This window comes from Vidua macroura, chromosome 13, assembly GCF_024509145.1.
Source record: "Vidua macroura isolate BioBank_ID:100142 chromosome 13, ASM2450914v1, whole genome shotgun sequence".
Taxonomy (NCBI): domain Eukaryota; kingdom Metazoa; phylum Chordata; class Aves; order Passeriformes; family Viduidae; genus Vidua; species Vidua macroura.
The window spans coordinates 5,101,856-5,120,434 of record NC_071583.1 but is presented as its reverse complement, the minus strand read 5'-3'; the positions used below and the strand labels follow the sequence as shown (position 1 = coordinate 5,120,434).

At 41.0% G+C, this 18,579-nt stretch overlaps 1 protein-coding gene across 1 annotated transcript; it reads right to left on the bottom strand.

The window, feature by feature from the left end:
• Positions 1 to 894: 894 nt before the first annotated feature.
• TMF1 (TATA element modulatory factor 1) lies at positions 895 to 17,934 on the bottom strand. The gene is made up of 17 exons (XM_053989331.1): positions 17,769 to 17,934; positions 14,489 to 15,726; positions 13,540 to 13,643; positions 12,545 to 12,671; positions 11,540 to 11,645; positions 10,774 to 10,916; positions 9,914 to 10,080; positions 9,606 to 9,762; positions 9,059 to 9,151; positions 8,292 to 8,448; positions 7,402 to 7,594; positions 7,085 to 7,154; positions 6,909 to 7,001; positions 5,838 to 5,948; positions 5,153 to 5,299; positions 4,718 to 4,843; positions 895 to 3,888 (listed from the first exon to the last, which is right to left on the bottom strand). Exons 1-17 carry the CDS (start codon positions 17,908 to 17,910, stop codon positions 3,745 to 3,747), a joined length of 3,318 nt encoding a protein of 1,105 aa, XP_053845306.1. The 5' UTR covers positions 17,911 to 17,934; the 3' UTR covers positions 895 to 3,744.
• Positions 17,935 to 18,579: the final 645 nt, after the last annotated feature.

The window sequence follows — 18,579 nt, the reverse complement described above, 5'->3', positions numbered from 1 at the left end:
GAAGGAAAGCAGGGAAGGAGGAGCCGGCCGGGCCGGGGCGGCGGCGCAGCGGCCGGGCGCGGGTCGGGCTCCGGCGGCGCGGCGCGGCTCAGGTGGGGCCCGCAGCGAAGGGCACCTGCCCGCGGGGGAGCGGCGGCGGAGCGGCCGCGTCTTCCTTCTGCTGCCGGAAATTAAGCGCTGCCGTCCCGGGAGCGGCGAGCGCAGGATGCGGAGGAAAAGGGCCTTTTCCTGCCGCGGCCCGGCAGGAAGCGCAGGCTCCGGCACCCCATTGTTCCAGGCGTCCCCCCGAGCCCAGGCCGGCAGCAGCGGGGCCGGGGCCGGCCCGGGACCGCCGCGCTCACCAGCACCCCCAGGCGCACGGGCAGAGGCTCAGCGATGCCCGCCCTGCTCTCCCTGACACACGGCAGCGCTCCCGCCTGTGCACCCTCCTTCGGTCTGACCCAATTCCCGCAGTGACGAGCGCCGGGGGAGGCACAGGCGCCAACACTCCAGAGCTTTGAATCCTCTCGCACAGCCCAGACCTGTTCTCACCTCGTTCCCAGGTGGGAAACGAGGAACAAACGCTCAGCCCGAGCCAGGAAACCCGAGAGAGAACGCGGGCGCCGGCAGAGGTGCTGACCCTGCAGGGACACCGCTTACCTGAATAAAGGAAATTAGTCTGAATTTCACAATTATCCACAACCCCATCTCTGCTGTGCATTTAGAAATAAACCAGCTCCTCGTACATAAATACCCACGGTACCGCAAGACTTCAACTGGCATCTGTACCTGTATTCCAACTATATCTGGTATCTTCCTTAAGTACTATTTTCCTTTCACAGCACTAGGTTCACAGCTACCCACCCACCCTCCCCAGAATTATTTTAAAGTCTTTTCTCAAAGAGAACCAGAGCACACTGTTAGCAGAAAATTTTATTTTTCGCTGACCCGTGCTTTTTACAGTTTATACATATTTTACAGCTAGAAACCAAGGGGTTTAATTTCACTGTGATAACCATTTCACCACTTATTAAGGATCATTATAGCCCTTAGTAAAATGTAAGCACATAAATTACAACGAACGTGTAGCAGGAAAACAAAATAGAACTAACCCTTCTCTCACGTGAATTTGACATGGGATTTTGAACATGGGCTCTTGAGTTCCTAAAGGAAGTGAGTACAGAGTGATCTATTCCTCATCCAAACCCACTTACATCCACAGAGGCCTTTCCATCAGCAATTTAGCTCCCTCAGAACACTGCACTGAGTAACCTTTAAATAACATTTCTTCATACTTGCATATGCAGTGAAATGAGAGCTAAATTAAGTTGCTTTCAGGAGGAATGTTGTAAAATAATAGATTTAGACAAAAGTGAGTACTAGAATTCCAGCCTAATTCCTTTCATTTTGCACGTTACTCTTCTAGGCAATCTCAGTAAGAGCAATGAATTGTGTTCAAGCACACATTAATGTTTCTTCAAAACAAGCATACAGCTAGATCAAAGATGAGCAAACCAGGATATTTTAAAGTCTATGTTACCTTCCAACAGCCACTTTGTTTTCTAAGGCTTAGATGATTAAGACACAGAAGGCCATCTGATTCTCAGGTAATATTAAAGGTTGCACTACAAGGGAATATAGAATCCAAAAATAATCAATACAAATATCTACTTTAGTAAAATTTAAAAATCTAATACCTTTTGTGTTATTACATCTAAAACAGTAAATGCTGATTGCATGTTAAAATTTCCCTTTTACCTAAGCTTTTCCTGAAAAACAAGATAGAATGCCTTGGGCTCTGAACTGTCTGTCAGTCCTTCAGGACTATAAAATAATTTATTTTTCTTTGCTGCTGCATTTGTTGGCCAAGATTGTAAAAAAAAAGTGAAAATCAGGAAGTTATCGATTCACTGTAGCAGATAAAAGCTGAACAGAATTTCTGATCTTTGACCATCACAAAGAGTTGTTTTCTTAAGAAAAGGCTCAACTAACCCTTGTACATCATAATTCTAAATCAGTAAAATTCCAGCAAGTGTTTTAATATGGACTGATTTTTGCTTAGGTTTGATTGGTCTGGGGTTTTCCAGAAACTTAGAGCAACCAACCATGCTTTAATATGAGTGTTAAATCCTGAGGTTTTTAGAAGAAAAATCGTACCACCAAGGTTTCCAAAACTGAAATGAAAACTAGACAGTAATTCCCTCCCACCTCCCAATGAAAAAAAAAAAAGGAAGAGAAAAAAGTATTTTTATTAAAGCAGTTAGAAATTTCTATGACAGATGGGGAGTTACAACAAATTTAAGTGTTCTGGCTCTATGGCTTTGATGAAATCTTCACAGATTAATTGCCTGAATCTCAAATCAGACTAGGATTTTCCATGAACATCCCCTTGCCTGTGTAACTTCAGTGAGGAATAAATCCTGTTCTCCCAGTGAGGAATAAATCCTTAACACCCATAGTCAAGTCATATTACCAAGAGGTATTTCTCCAGAAGCAAGTCCTCATCCTTCACATCCTCTGTGTGTCAGGCCACCAAATACCCAAGCAGGAAAAGAGTTCCCAAATTACAACGTGCACTGGTCTGGGAAAAAAAAACCTCTCCCAACAGAGGCACTGGTGTGATAAGCAAAGAATTTCAACTGCCCAGTATTTCACACGAGTAGGTTCTGAGATGCAGCAAAATATTTGCTCTCTGGAATGCAGAGAGGAAGACGACAGCTTCTTCTCAGCATTCCCAAGGGTCCCATTCAAACATTTCCTCTGACATTACCAAAAAGGCAGCTCAATTCCAAGTCACGTGAGTGCTGTTTGACCAATACCTTGCTTAAGGGATGGCATGAGAAATACTCTCCAGCCACTGGAGACTTGCTCTATTATTAAGCCACAGTTCAGTTTTACAAGAAGTCTAACCCTTGCTGCTCATATAAAAGGAGCCATGAGATCTGCAGCAACTTATTTTTAAAAAATCAGTTTCCTGCATTCTTCTGAACTGTTCTAGCTACTGTTAAAAATCAGCTACTAAATCTAGAACAGATATTTAACAGCTCTGATTTGTGGTGTTAAAAGTTGAACATATTTATCATTACAAGCAGAGCTGCTGTCTCCAGACTGCTCATGAGAGCACAAGCAATATACAAGATGACGCTGTAATTTGAAGTCTCATCTGAGTCTCACACTCTGCTTTAGAGGACTTAGTGTTAAGTAGTCAGACTAATCTGATTTGTCTAAGAATAATCACCCTGACATGTTCAGATTTTGTAAGCACAAATCTAAGATTTTCATGTCAAAAAATATCTACCAGAAATGCTTCAGACAGCAAGTCCCTGCTACTTAGTTATTAAAAATTACCAGATGAGATTTTAGAAAAACTCATATGAACACTCGAGAAAGACTTCTAATGTGATTTTCATAGGTTTACAAAGATTATGAATCAAGGGCTGCTTTAGTACTGCTCATGCCTTCCAGTGCTGTCTCACAAGGTAACAACCATAATTTCTGCTGTTTATGTAAAATGACCCACCATTTAGCAAAAACTTAAATAAAGGGATGACTGAAGAAAAAAAAATTAAATATTGCACAAATAATTTAACTGCAGACAGAACAGGACACTTAAAGCATTGATTCTTCTGTCAACATATGAACTCTATTATATAGTCACATTTTCTATAATACAGGGCTTTTTTACAAGACATTTAAATTCAGCATTTACATAAACAGTTATCTTTACAGTCTGTCACCATACAATGCTAACAGTTCCACGAGGAATTAATTTTGTCTTTGTTTTAAAAGTTCGTCTATCTGAGTCTTGTACATGTTTTTCACATCTTCCAGATCCAGCCGGAGCTCCTCAGCCTCCTCTGCCTTCTCCCCATACATCTGGAGAATGGTGTTGTACCTCTGATCCAAATCCTGCAAGGACACACGGTGTTATCTCACTGGTTGTTATTCTCAGCTTCAAACAAGCTGCTGCTGGGACAGTGTTTGACACTGCCAGGGGAAATAAGTGCAGCACTACCTCATCAAAGTGTAACCACAGTGGAGCACACAGTAAACTCTTCAAAAGTACTCTGTGCTTTGAATACAACTAGATTTATATTCTAGATGTTAAAGGAAGATATTCCAAAGATCAGAAAAATAATTAGTGCTGGCTTCAGAGGACATACTGAAGCACCTTGAAGTTCAGTTGCTATAAGCATTAAAAACAGTTAGAAAACTGCACTGTTTTACTACAGGAATGACCAGTTTGGGAAATGTTTTATGAGAAAACTGAACATTCTGTATTCAAAAATTATTCCAAAACTCTTCAAATATTTCAATTTAAATTCTTAAACATTAGGATTCAATTATTTGTCCTATTTCCTGTATATCTACCACACATATATATTCAACTTCTGCATCAACCTCAAACCCATGCTATTAATCAAAACCCTCCACTAAAACATCCAGTTCCAGACAAGTTCCTCAATGATAGAAACAAAAATGGTCTCTCGCTGATTTAGCACACAGTCTTATGCACAGCACATGTTTCCAGCAACTGTGTTTTGAAGTGACTCCCTAACCATAGAGTAGGCATTTTTAGATCCTACTATATATATATAAAAACCCCACCAAAACCCAGGCTCTTCAGTCACTTATGCTTAGAAACAGATTTGAATATATTCCTAAACTGATAGGACTACTCCTAAAGAAAAGCAATTATCTACATTTTACAATGGATTTACACCAGAATTGCACTTACCTTTAACTGTGTGCGTAGTTTGGGTATTTCCTTCACTTTTTCTTCAAGTTCATCATTTTGATTTGTTAATTTAACCAGCTCTTCTGCCATTATTGATCGAGTTTTCTCCAGGTTTCCAATTTCCAGCTAGGGTAAACACACATAACAAAGAGGAGAAGGAAAGAATTCACTGTATTTAGAAAAACACCATATCAAAATACACGTATAATTAAGGCTTATTCTTAAGCCAGACTGTGAAACAGCACAGATCCACTCTCACTTTCTCCTCAAGTCTCAGTGTCCTGGATATTTTACTTTTCAAACAGATAGGTTTTCTGGATAGGTCCTTGCCAAAACAAAAAAGGAACCAACAAACCCTTCTTGTGTTCATCCCTACACAGCTGCGTTGGTTCACAGAATTCTCCTAACACTGACCAAGCTTTCTGAAAAAGATACCTGTAGATGTGAAATCTCTCCTTCTCTTAGTTTTAGTTGTGACTGAAGGTTTTCAATTATACTTGAACCCGATCCCATCCTTATTGCATCATAGAGATTGCTCCCACTGGTAGCTATTGGTCCAAACGAGTGATCATGAGGATCATCCTACAAAGAGAAGGTTAGAGAAGCTGAAAATTAGACAAAAAACATGCCCATTGTGGAATCTTCCCTCTCCTAAATATGACATAACTTAAGATTTAAAATACACTGTGCTAGGCAAGCATTTAAATGCTTAAAGCTTGTTTTCAAAACAAAAGCTTGAGGTGAATAGGTACAATTTGGGATAGCTCCCCACTGGCAAGTTCTCCCGACACGTCTACAGGTGCCATTTAACGTTGGCAGCATGAACTGGACTGACAGGGCACGAGCAGCAGTAGGAGACAGCAGAGTACAGCAGTCAGTGATGCTGCCTAGGGAGCAGGGGTGTGCACTAAACCAGGAGTGCAAGTAAAAATAAATCACTTGCATGTTTTACAATCACAGATATCTTGTAAGCAGATTTAGATGTTTCTGCACAGGATGTTACCTTGTCTAAAGCCAATACACTCTTGAAGAGTCATTTTTTATGCTACTAAAAGTTCTTGAGGAGGAAAGTAAGTGGTCTGTCAAGAAGAAAAAAGCCATTATAGGTGATCTATCCTACCTGAGAGAGGAAAGAGGTCTGAAGACCTGCCATGTCCACCCCACTTATGGAACTGGAGCGGGACATTGACGGTGTACTTGATACAGTTTCAACTGTGAATGACTTTCGGTCCTTAAAAACAAACAGACATCCAATATCACCAGTTAGAAAAAGAAAAAAACATTCACAACATGCTAAAAGAAATTGTATAAATAGCCTCCCTTTTTCCACCAACAACTACAGAACACTATGTGATAGACTTTCTACTTGCCCCACACCTAAAACATATGAAAGTTCAACAGCAAAGAATTTCTGTGCTGTAACACAGCCCATCTTCAAGATCTTGGACCTTTCAGGAAATTAAGACAGAAGCTGCAAATTACACTGAAAAAAGGTTCTCTTTCAAGTAGCCAAGAGAGACTCAGAGGCAGTTTTGTACATCCTAATGTATCAAGGAAAGAATATCTCATCCAAAAGAACGTCTCTTAGAATGAATGTTAAGGCCTTTTTCTTCTTTTCAAATAAAGTGTATGAATTAAATTCCAGGACTTTTCACATGCTAATAATTCACTGATACCTCTTCAAAACAGACTGGCCCCTTTTTCCAAGCAGCATCTACAAGCATGCTAACTTCTGAAGGGGAAAGCACTTAGATTTTAGGACTGGAGACAGTAACAAACAAGACAAATAGTTTTACTGAATACTAACTGCTAATTAGTGGTTATGAATTTAATGACTAGTGAGGATTGCTCTGTGACTTGTGACTTCAGCTGGAAAGTATGTGGAACATTACACACTGAAACAAAACAAGAATTCAGTGGAAGCAATGCTGGTAGTCTAAGCAAAGGAAACAAGTAGCTTCAGAAGAAAAAGGATCCAAGAGTGCTCAAAGAATACAGAGGATTAAGACAGCAATCCATATTTTACCTTTTCTCAGGTTAAATGGACCATTATCCAAAATTTATTTCAGTGAGTCTAACACAACACCTATTTCACTCGAAAGATACTGCCAGATACTAAAAGTTTCAGGTATAGATGTCTACTAAAATAAAGACAATATCAATAAAACTTATAAATGTTAGGTTTTGGCACCTTCTCCTTTGCTGCTTCTTGGACAAGAACAGCCTTCTTTCTCTCCTGTTCAACCTTCATCTTCTCCATTTCTAACTGAGTAGCCAGCAGCGCCTGCAAAGAGAAATACAAGCTGTTAATCTCCTGCTAGCTCAGATTTCAAGCATAACAGAGATTAAAGCTGAACTAGGCAATACCTTTTCTTTCTTTGCATCTTCCAAGGTTTTTGCATACTCATCTTTGAGCCCTTCTAGTTCAACCTCATACCTACACAGAGGAAGGGAAGAAGTTAAATAAGTATTCTCCATTCTATTCTCTGTAGATTCAGATGCTTTTAAAACAAACAGCTGCAAGGCTACAAAATGTTATGAATGTAGCACTGTTTAATCTTTAGCATTAAACAAAGTATCCTCAGCAACATTTTTGTAACATTCTGCCAACATGTTGCACAATCACATCAACACTCCATTTCACTACATTCTAAAGAAATGCTGTTAACCAAAATTGAACTCACCTGCTGTTCTCATTTTCCATTTTCTTCAATTTGTTTCTCTCCACTTCCAGCTGAGCCTGAAGCCGGGTATTTTCTTGCCTTAAAAGACTATTTTGAGATTCAGAAGAAGACATCTGAATTTTATTAGCAAGAAGTTCCTCTGTAGCAGCCCGTTCTCTCTCAGCAGCTGCTGCTAGAAGAGTTTGAGACTCACCTAGTAGTAAGGAAAAAACCATGGAATTTAACCTTTTTTGATCAAATATCTAGAATATGAGCCATTTAGTTATATATCAAAATTGAATTTGAGAATTTTTTTTATATGCAACCAATCTTTCTTAAAAAAAACATCTTGTTTTCTTTTGTAAAGGAAATTAAATATTTTCCACATACAGAGGATCAAAGCAATGCAGAATGAACAGATTTCAGACTCTTTCAGAATACAACTACAGATTGCCTCCAAAAAGGATATAATTTCTTTAGGTCCACCTTTGGGCTTTGAATGTATTTTTCATTTAAAACAATAGGTTACTACTGTATCAAACAATATCATCACCAATGCAGTCAGGTAAGTGATTCCAAACGTCACAATTTGGAATCTCAGCATCAGGCTCCATATTGGAATACTTTCAGTGCCTCAATGCCCTTAGATGCTGTAAGGACATGTACACCTTACCCCCTCCACCTTACAACCTTATGTTACAGAGTGTTTTACAGAGAACCAGTGGATTACCTGTCCAAGAACCTTGGCATAACCCCTCCACACCATTTCCTTACAGGAAAGCATTTGGTGCTCATCTCTCCTGATCCACCAGCTACACTTTGGGCAAGTATTAAGCCCTTTACATTTACCTTGACACATCTCACATCTTTACCCAGAGCCTCACAGCTCAGTAGAAGCTGAACCATCTTACCCAGCCTGTCAGAAAGGTTCTTTTCCAGTTTCTCCCAAGCAGAGGTCTGTGCTCCCAGCGTGGCCTGCAGGTTCTCTATCTGCCGCAGAAGGGGCCGTGTAGCAGAGGTTACACTTTGGCTCAGCTCTTGGTTCCTGCTCTCTGCTTCTTGGAGTCTCTGAAATCACAAATTAAATACAATTTAAATCATATGATGGATTGAAAGATTCATACAGAATTCATCTAAATAAACAGCAGCTGCTTTACATTCTAAAATTACTGCTTTACAATCCAACATTCATGTGGTTCAAACTCAAAGTGTGAAATTCCAAGTTAAACATTTTTAGATACATAATAGAGCAAGGGCCCAGAAATTCCAGAGCTCTGGACATCATTTGAAACATTTTGGCAACAGCCTATACTCTGGTCCTTAAGAACAATAAAAATATTTTTAAGAAGCAGATAAAAGAGTCATTCACAAGTGCATTTGTCAGCAATTTTACACAACTATCACAGAATTAATGCCTGTATTTTGTCTCGTATTAAAAAAGGACAGTGTTCCATTTAAGAGGCATCATAAAAAATGATGACATTTTTTCCACTATGTGATTTTAAAAAACATTTCCATTAATATTTTTATTGCTCCTCTGTAAAGGACAACCACTGCAGTTAACAAGGAAAATAAAGCCTCTCTTTCAGGCTGTTCATGTCATGGTAGCATTTTATTTTTGGGTTTTTAGAAGTCCTCCTTGCAGATGCAAGTTGGCATCAGCTGTTTGTTATAGTACCTGTTGCAGTTCACCAATTTCCTGCCGTAAATAATCTTCTTTTCTTGCTGCCTGCTGCTCTGCACGTTGCAGTGCCAGCCTCAGGTCTGCCACCTAAATAAACAAGAAATTGTTACTAAACTCTTGCCAAAAGTTCTATCATCACCTATTCCTTGCCACAGTCCCACACCATTTTCAAACAGTGTTAGACAGGATATGTTTGTTTACAAGTAAAGGCTTCACTTTTGCACACACACAAGTAGTTACACTGATTTGTTTATCACTAAAAATTCTAAGAGTTAAGAGTACCACAAATTTAACATAGAGCCTCTCAAAGTAATTTCATTTAGACAAGTAAAATGATAAGTACTTTTAAATAAAATTAGTATTTTAAATGTTAGCACAATCACCCCTTAATATGGAACAAGTTCCACAGGGAAGAAATCCTCTGGGTATTTGCTAAGTACACAAAAACGAGTTCCACCTGGTCCATTACATCAGGTGTACACAGCACTTCAAGGCAGTCACTTGTTGAACTAAAGAGTTTATTTCTGCATTTCAGACCCACCTGAATTGCCAAGGCTTCCTGCTGCTGCCGAGCCTCCTCCTGAGCCTTTTCCAGCGCTAACCCAAGCTCTTCCTTTGCCTTCATTTCCCGACTCAGGGCTGCTTCCTGAGCCTCACTGTCCTTTGTAGCATTAGCTTTATGAAGATCTGCAAGTTCCCTGGGGAGAAAGAGCCAACCAAACAAATAAACAAACCCCAGTACATTTAAATGCCAACAGCAACTTGGAAAGTAACTTTGTTACTTTTAAATATTTCACAAGCATTGCACAAGAAAGAGCCACAATGTGAAGGTGTGATTGCTTTGCTTACTTGTATGCACTGTCGAGTGCTGCCTGCACACTCCTGTTCCTTTCTTCAAGTTCCTCCACTTCTGCCTGAAGTTTAGTAAGGTCCTTTTCTTGTCTCTCCACAACACTGTTCAGTTGTTTAATGCTGTCTCGATGCTGCTTCTCAAGGTCTTCCTTGCCATCAAGCACCTGTCAGGGCAGACAAGAAACATGAAACAAACCCCAGGACATGGAGCTGACAACTGACTGCCTGAGGACAGTGACAACAGTGGCAACCAATTTGGGATAAAGTGGCTAAGCCCATCTAACACTTGGCAGAAAGAGAAAGGTTTTGCTTCCCTGCCTTGCCCAGAGGAGGGAGCTGCTCTTCACCACAGCTTCACACAACTCCACATCCTGGGTGTGAAATTTGTAAGGTCTTGACTCAAACTGATCGCTAACTGTCCAAATTTTGGTGGTACAGGTTTTCCAGCTCACATGGTAACAGCAGTGCAAGTGCAAACAAGCAGCTGAGAAGATCCCACACTGCAGTTTTACAAGGAATACACACATAAATCACAACTCAGTGCTCCAATAATGTGAGATGGTGAGACCCTGGTACAGGCTGCCCAGAGAAACTGGGACTACCCCATCCCTGGAAGTGTCCAAGGCCAGGCTGGACAGGGCTTGGAGCAACCTGGGATAGTGGAAAGTGTCCTTGACCATGGCAGGGGATGGAACTGGATGGGCTTCAGGGTCCCTTCCAACCCAAACCATTCTGGGATTCTATGAAATAAAGAAGTCTCCAGAAAATAATAAAATGTCAGTTTATCAAGAGCCCTCCCAAAAGGCAATTTTGCACCTAATATTAAAAGCTTTTAAAAAAATCAACAAATATCTCACCTGTTTTAAATGCTGCAACTCCTCTTCCAATTCCTTAATCTTTTTGTTCTGTTTTGTGTTAATATTTTCTCTCTCTTTCTCTTTGGCTCTTAATTTCTTAATAATGGTGGAATTCTGCAGCTGCTGTTTAGAAAGCTTTTCTCCTGTGAAGAAATTGAACATGAAGCCAGTGCATATTGGTGATATTCTATGGATTCCCTCTATTCACACCAGCCTTGCTCTTTAGTGGAATATGGAAATACTTATTCTTACAATTTTTCATGCAAGTTCTTACGTTTAAATCTTTCTTATCCTGAGATACCGTTGCTACCCTGAGCTACAGTGAGATAGGACAGGATGTAAAAGGCTTTGAAAATAAAGCAAGTGAGCTCATCATGTTAGAAAAAAAAAACCAAACTATCTTCTCATTTACTGTCTATATTTTATTTCCAAAATTAAGGAGTATTAAAGGAGACACTGTAGAAATGCCATGGTCAATGCCCTTGTTAGATTTCTTCTGAATGGAACATGGAATGTTGCTCTGCACATGCTGGTTTTATCTCTCAGCACCTTTTAATGCAACTTGCAGGGAGCACCTTTCCAGCCACCTGTACTGCCTGACCCCTCCTGTTGCTCTTTGCTATTCACTAAATGCTTCAACCATTCAGAAACATCCAACATGCTTAAAATTAGCACTTTTTCCCCACACAAAGAAGGCTTGTATGCAAGGCCAGTACATTTCAAACTATTCTACACATTTTTACTACAAAAAATAGTTAATTCTCACCTTCCTCCATTAATCCTTTGATTTGCTCTTCTTTTTCTTTCAATAATTCAGCAGTTTCATTGGTATTAAGCCTAGTAGCCAATTCCTCTTTAACAGTCTTTACTTCCTAAATAATAGGATAAAATACTTAGGACTGTTTATTAAAACACATGGAGGGAAAAACACAGAGTGAGTTACACTGATCACCTTTTACTTCTGCCCTTCCTCTCACAAGACTGGCTTGGAAAACAATTTAGGTTGGAAGGGAACTCTGGAGATTATCAGATCAAAACAGATTGCTCAGAGCCTTATTGCACCAAGTTTTAAAAACCTCCAAGGATTGAGACTCTGTAAATCCTCTGTACAATTTGTTCCAACTTCCCCATCCATTTAATTTTCTTGAAACTTTTGCAATAAAGAAAAAACAACCTGTCCTATTCACACTGAATAGGACAGTAGCTACTGAATAATTTTTCTAGTTCAACTCACTGCTGTATCAACACAGTGACAAACAGCTGAAAAATATTTGGTTTGCAGCTAGATTTGAGTTTCCTCTTTGCATTAAGCTAGAGAAATGAAATGCTGTGACACCAGGTCAAGAACATTTAAACCCCATAAACTTTGCTGCTGTAGATTTCTTTGCTCATTCCAAATCAATCTGTCATCAGCCCTTCATTTTCCTCCCAGTTAATCCCCTAAAGAAGCCCTTCCCATTCTTCACCCCTTCCTCACATCCCCAGGCCATTCTCCCTCACCAATGCAAATACTTATTTGGTACAAGGTGAATGAGAGCACACATTAAATCTCCTTTTTTTCCCCAATTAAATGAGTTCCCCAAGCTGGTTCACAACATGGATGAAAGAACACAGATTTGAACACCAAGCAGCCTGGATGGCTGGAAACAGCTCATGCTGGTTACTAACAGCCTCATGCTTTTCCCTGGGTTAATGTTAGCTGTTTTTCCTCAAGAAAATCAACTGTATAATAAATTAATAAATATTAATTTCATTAAAAAAGCCAAATTACCTTTTTAGCTGCATCTCTCTCTTTGCAGGCTAGTTGGAGTTTCTTCTCAGCATCTGCAATTCGCTGAGCAAACTCCTCTTTAAGAGATGAAAGGCTGCTGCTCTCTTCTTTCATTCTAAACATTTCACTGCATTTAAAAGGAACATTACAGAACAGTTGCAGGGGTATGTGAAACTCCAAATGGTTTGCAACAGGTTGTCTTAAATGCTTTTAAAAAGTATTTTACTTGTATTACACATGATAAACTAAAGTCAAAAAACCTCACATCTGTATCAGAAGTCCTAATCAAAGACCTTTATTAATTCAGTAGTTTACCTATGAAAACAATTAAATGCTTGATTTATCTTATATGTTTTGTCCCTTGATAAAGTCCTTTTTAATTAACCTTTTAAATTAATAATCTGTGTCATATAAAGGGTGAATTATTTCTTTTATTTTTTAAGTTAGGATCAATTTAGTCATTAAACAACAGCACCACATACCTGTACATTTTTTAACTCAATATTTGATTGAGCTGGTAAATACAACTTTCCATTTTTCTCCTTTTAACTTAAAATAAATTAAATAATAATTTTATTTTTTCCCTACAACCAGCCCTTCTTCCATAGTTTCCCTGCCTACATTTTAGTCAACAAATTACTTAGTAAATCAGGTTCTTCCCTCTGAATCAGCAAAGTCTCTCTTAATAGCTGAATCCAGTCTTATAATAAAGATCTTTATTAGTAACCAAGACTGATTCTCCACATTTGTCATTCCTATTGCTTGCTTACTGAAAACTCTTTCCCCAGCCCCCTCTCTTGAGATTTTGACTCCAAGAAACATGTCTTTAAAAAAATCCCATCACAGCACAGGCCATCACTGTTGCCACCTTTCACAAACAGTGCACATCCCCTGTAACCTTTGTTCCAGTCATAAAGCTCCTTGTTTTATCTATTGTCTAAGATTTTATTACAGCAAAGTCACAGTTACAGCACTGAGTGTATTTTCATACTTACTCTTTGAGGTTATCATAAGCTTCTTCCAAGCGAGCCCTTTCTTTACTAGTGCTTAATAACTGTATTTCCCTCTTCTCCAGCTTCTCAGTTAATGAATCAATCATCTGGACAAGGTTTTATAGATAAAGATCAGATGAATGGGACAATTAAAACACAAGAGGACAGGCTTTCTGTTTCCCCCACCCCATTCCTTCACAAGATTATTTAAAATTGAACTGGTCAATGTTTCAGGAATTTGAGGCAGAAGTCAGTGAAGATTACCACGTTTCTGCCACACACCTGAACATAAAGACACCTGTTTTTTTCTACAGAGGTAGAAATCCAACTAAATCAGCACATGTGGCTCAAGTAAGTTCCTCAACAAAATGATCAACAGTGATATTTAATTATACATGAAGTTTTTAACTAGAGCTGATAGTCTATAAAACTATGGCTCGCATTAAGCATTAAATGTTCTTTACAGAATAATTTCTACGGGAAGGTCTTTTCTGGGAAACATTAGCACAAAGCAGCAGAATAGCCTCAGATGAGGGAGGAAAACTTTCACTCAGGGTCAAAAGCTCTTGGCTCACATCCTCAAAATAATTTCTTAATACCAGATTTTGGAAAGACGAATACAGATAACTAACAAAGATACAAGAAAATATACACATGTAAACACCAAAGAATTAAAATAACACATTTGACCTATGAAGCTTCCCGTTTGCCACCCCTACTTACAATTCACAACAATGACAACCAGGTGGATCAAGTGAAACCCACAACTATCTGATCAGAAATTTTACCAGTACTGTTCCACTGCAGGATATCAGGGACAGTTTTCTACAGGGTCAGATAGTTCAGCATCAATTAATTCATTCAAATAAGCTGATATAAGAGATACAGGACAATGTAAGAAAATGTCAGGAGTCTCATTTGCAATTAAAAGGTGTGTTTGTGTTTTACTTACCTTTTTAAGCTCTTGCTTTTCAGTGTCCTCTTCTACCAACTGTTCCCCAGCATCCTGCTGGGGTTCGGCCTCCTCCTTCACAACCTGCTCTTCAACAGTTTGCACAGCAGCAACCAAAACAACATCTGGCTGCTCAGAATTAACAGGGGTTGCACTTCTCCCACTCTCTTCCATCTCAGCTTCCTCAGCATGTAACACAGGAGCATCATTCAGGTTTTCAGATTTATTTTTCAGGGCGTCAACTGTTTCTGTCTTTGGCACGGAAGGACTGACAGCAGCAGACGCTGAAGCAGACGCCCTGCCTGATAACTCATCATCTGAATTTATTTCACTGACACTCCTGCTATCCAAGGACTGCACACTGAATGAATCAATTCTTTCAAAAGCATCCGAGGAGCCACAGCTCTCAGTCATTTTTTGGAAGTCATCTAAGCGATTATAATCCGCACAGGCAGACGTGGATAAGAGCTGGAACGACGTCTGCATGAGGTGAAGGCTGGATTTGGAATCTGCAGCTTCTTGTCTGGAACTTACTGAGCTCTCACTTATCACGCTTTCGTGGTCCAGAACTTCAATATCACTCGTTGTGGAAGTGCCTGAGGAGAAGGTGCTGATGGGAGGTGATGGGGTATTGCTTTGTCTGTCCTCAGTCTTTCTCTCCTTCCCTTCCAAACCCAGGTCTTTCGTGCCTGCTCCAAGGGGCTGAGAAGTGCCCTCGGGTGCACCTGCTGCTCCATCCCCTCCTACACTGGATTTTTCAGTAGGACAATCTTCAGATTCTTCAAAATTTAGAGCAGACACCTTTTTGTCAGTAACTTCTTTTGTGCTTGCTTCATGCTGGGCATCAGATTTAAGCACAGCATTCTCTTCTGATTTCTCCTTGGGAATATCAAGGCTTTTCGAGTCCAGGACAGCTACGGAATCTGTCACCTCTGCCTCTGCTGTCACTGGCCCTTCCAGCTGAGTGGAGTGTTGAGACTCCTTTAAAGTGCTTTTCACCTCTTCTTTGGGTCGCTGTGATTTGGCTGGAGGTTTGGACACCACTGGGTTTTTCTGTATACTCTGAACGTCTGTTGGGGAGAGAAAGGCACTGAAGAAGTTTTCAGATTCATCCACTACCGTCCTCCTCACCGGCTTTGTGATGGCTGTGGGTGATACTGGCTGATTCTGGGGTTCTGTATTTGAGCTCAAGCCCCAGGAAGATGTGTCCCATCCTCCACTTATGAGAGAATTTGTTCCTAAAAAAAATGAAAAAGGGGAGATAGGCAAAAAAACCCACTTTGAAGGCTACAAGCAAAGCAAATGTGGCCTTCTGCTTCCCTAGAGTGAAAGGAATCCAGGCAAAACAACATGAAAAGCTGTAGTTAAGAGAATTATACTGATTTAAAAAGGAGGAAAAAATTACAAGGCCTTAAAAGTTATCTGCAAGTAGCACATAAACACTTCATGCACCATCGCAGAAAACAGAGGGGAAAAGCTTTAAGTATTTGCAGAATTTACACTGTAAGAAGGGTTCTTGCCCTTCAGTTTCTGACAGGCTTCATTCTTCCTCATACACCAAGCATCAGCATGGAGCTGACAATAAAAATCAGCAGCAGCCCAGCTGAGGATTTTCTTCTTCTGCAGAGAAATACTGAATTGTTTGGTTCTGAGGCTGCCCTAAAACATCAACAATTCCAATTATTGTATTTCTTGCAAGTTTTCCAAGACTTGTCAACAGCAAGAACAAGAATTTCAGCATCAAATTTCAGTACCATCTGAAGTAAGGAAGAGTAATCAAAACACAATATCCAATTTTGCACCTACAAACATAATCTGGGTAACATAACTATTTCAGGCTACTTAAAAACAAACTCACTCTATATGGCAGCATCTATTAAAAACACTGAGTTACAATATTTAAAGCTGGCTTCTACTTTCAGAACAGTTGATAGCTGTTGGCCTCAAATCTGAAATCCAGATAATTACTGTTTTCATTGCCCAAAATACTACAAACACATGATTTATTACTACAAGCATCAGACTTTTTGCTACCTTGTCCATGATTCAACAGCTTCAGAAAAAGCTCTGAGTTAACTGTAACATTCAGAACATATTTTGACATCTCTTAAAAACAAGAAGGTTTTCCCTGAAAGACAGATGCAGGCTGATCTTTGCTGTTCTTATGAATTACAGAAGTACCATAAGTACTAAGATACAAATAAAAATTGGAAGTTTAGACAAGTCTAAAGCTTTGAGAAATCAAGCATGACAGAGTTTTCTACAAACAATTTCTGTATTTTAAGATGACATCAGACTACTTACATGACTGCCAAGCCCTCAAAGGGACAAAGACATCCCAAATTGACCTTTGCTGAGCAACTAACCTGGAAAACATTTTCAGTTGCTACAGCTTTCAGTTTTCAGATACCTCACTGCTGTGGCTTCACCTGGAAATAACCTCCTTGTCCAAATACATATAGTTTTTCTATATATAGTTGTAACAGATTCCAGATGACTTTGTTTCCTATATTTTTATTATTATTATTATTATCTTTAAGATATTATTTTGGGGGGAATTTTTAATAAGAGGGCTCCTTTTTGCTCTCCCTTCCAAACAGCAGCTTAGGGCTGACCATTCCTTCAGGCTCTCCATTAGCCCATGCACAGGGGAGACACTTCCTCATAGCCATGGTAACTTTTCTACCAGCACATTCCCTTCAACAGATGTTGGAGGGATTATGAAGTGGAAGCCACGAAAAGTGGAAATTTCATTTGGTTCACATGGACCAGACTTTCAGCTTCTACTCTGCCACTCCTGTTGCAGAGAGTGAATCCATGCAAGCCTCTGAAAAGAGCACGATTTCCCCTTTTATATTACTGAGTAGTTTTCACCAATTCTTAGCCCCTCAGCAAAAAAAAAAAAAAAAAAAAAAAAAAAAAAAAAAAAAAAAAACAAAAAAAAAAAACAAAAAAAACAAAACAAAACAAAACAAAACAAAACAAAACCACAAAAAACTCCTCGAGAAGCAGGGACATGAAGCTCAGTGCGATAAAAGCAGGACACTGGTGACACCAGCCAGGCTCTGAGCTGAGCCTGCCCCGGCTTCGTGCCGGTGTCACCCGGTACAGGGGCGCGGGAGGGAGCAGAACGGGGATTATTAAACCAGAGGGAGCTCTGAATTACAAAAAACCGGGGCGGCTTTGGGCGGGGGGCAAGGCAAGGGGGAGACACAGGAGGAGGCGGGCGAGGCTCGGGGCCGCGAGGCTCGGCACTGCGGCCGGGGCCGCCCGCCCTTACCGTCACCGTAGTCGGGGATGACGGCGTCGGGCCAGGGGGTCTCCTCGGCCTGGATGTCCAGCACCCGGTCGATGGACTTCTGCGCCTGCGACAGCGCCTGCTTGGCGAAGCTGGACAGCTGCGAGGCGTTGAACCAGCTCATCCTCGGCGGCTCCGCAGCGCCCGTTCCCCGCAGCCGGCGGGGCCGGGCCGGGCCGGGCCGGGCGCGGCGCTGAGGGAGCGGAGCGGAGCGGAGCGGAGCGAGGGGCCCGGCGCAGGCGCCGCCGGATCCACGTCGCAGCCGGGCCCGGCGCAGCCGCGTCCGGCCCCTCACGTCCGGGAGGCGGGGCCGGGGCACCGCGCCCGCCCTCACAGCGCCGCCGGAGCGGCGGAACGCTTTAGCTCCGGGGCTGGAAGGGACTGAAAGACCGCCCGGTTCCAGTCCCTGCCATGGGCACAGACATTCTGCTCTAAGCCCCGGCTGAGCCGGCCTGGAACACTTCCAGGGGCGGGGCAGCCACAGCTTCTCTGGGCAACCTGTGCCAGCCTCTCACCACCCTCACAGGAAAAAGTTTCTTCCGAGTATCTAGCCTAAATTTCCCCTTTTCCAGTTTGTACCTTGTCCTATCCCCGTATTTCCCCTCTTTCAATTTGTACCCATTGCTCCTTGTCCTATCCCCCTATTTCCCCTCGTTCAATTTGTTTCCATTAATCCTCGTCCTTTTAAACTATGCAGTTCACAGTTAAAAAATTGCAAACTTCAAACACAGCTAATAACATCAGACTAGAATTCACTGGCGCTCCTTAAGCCTCTGACTAAAGCAGCCAAATG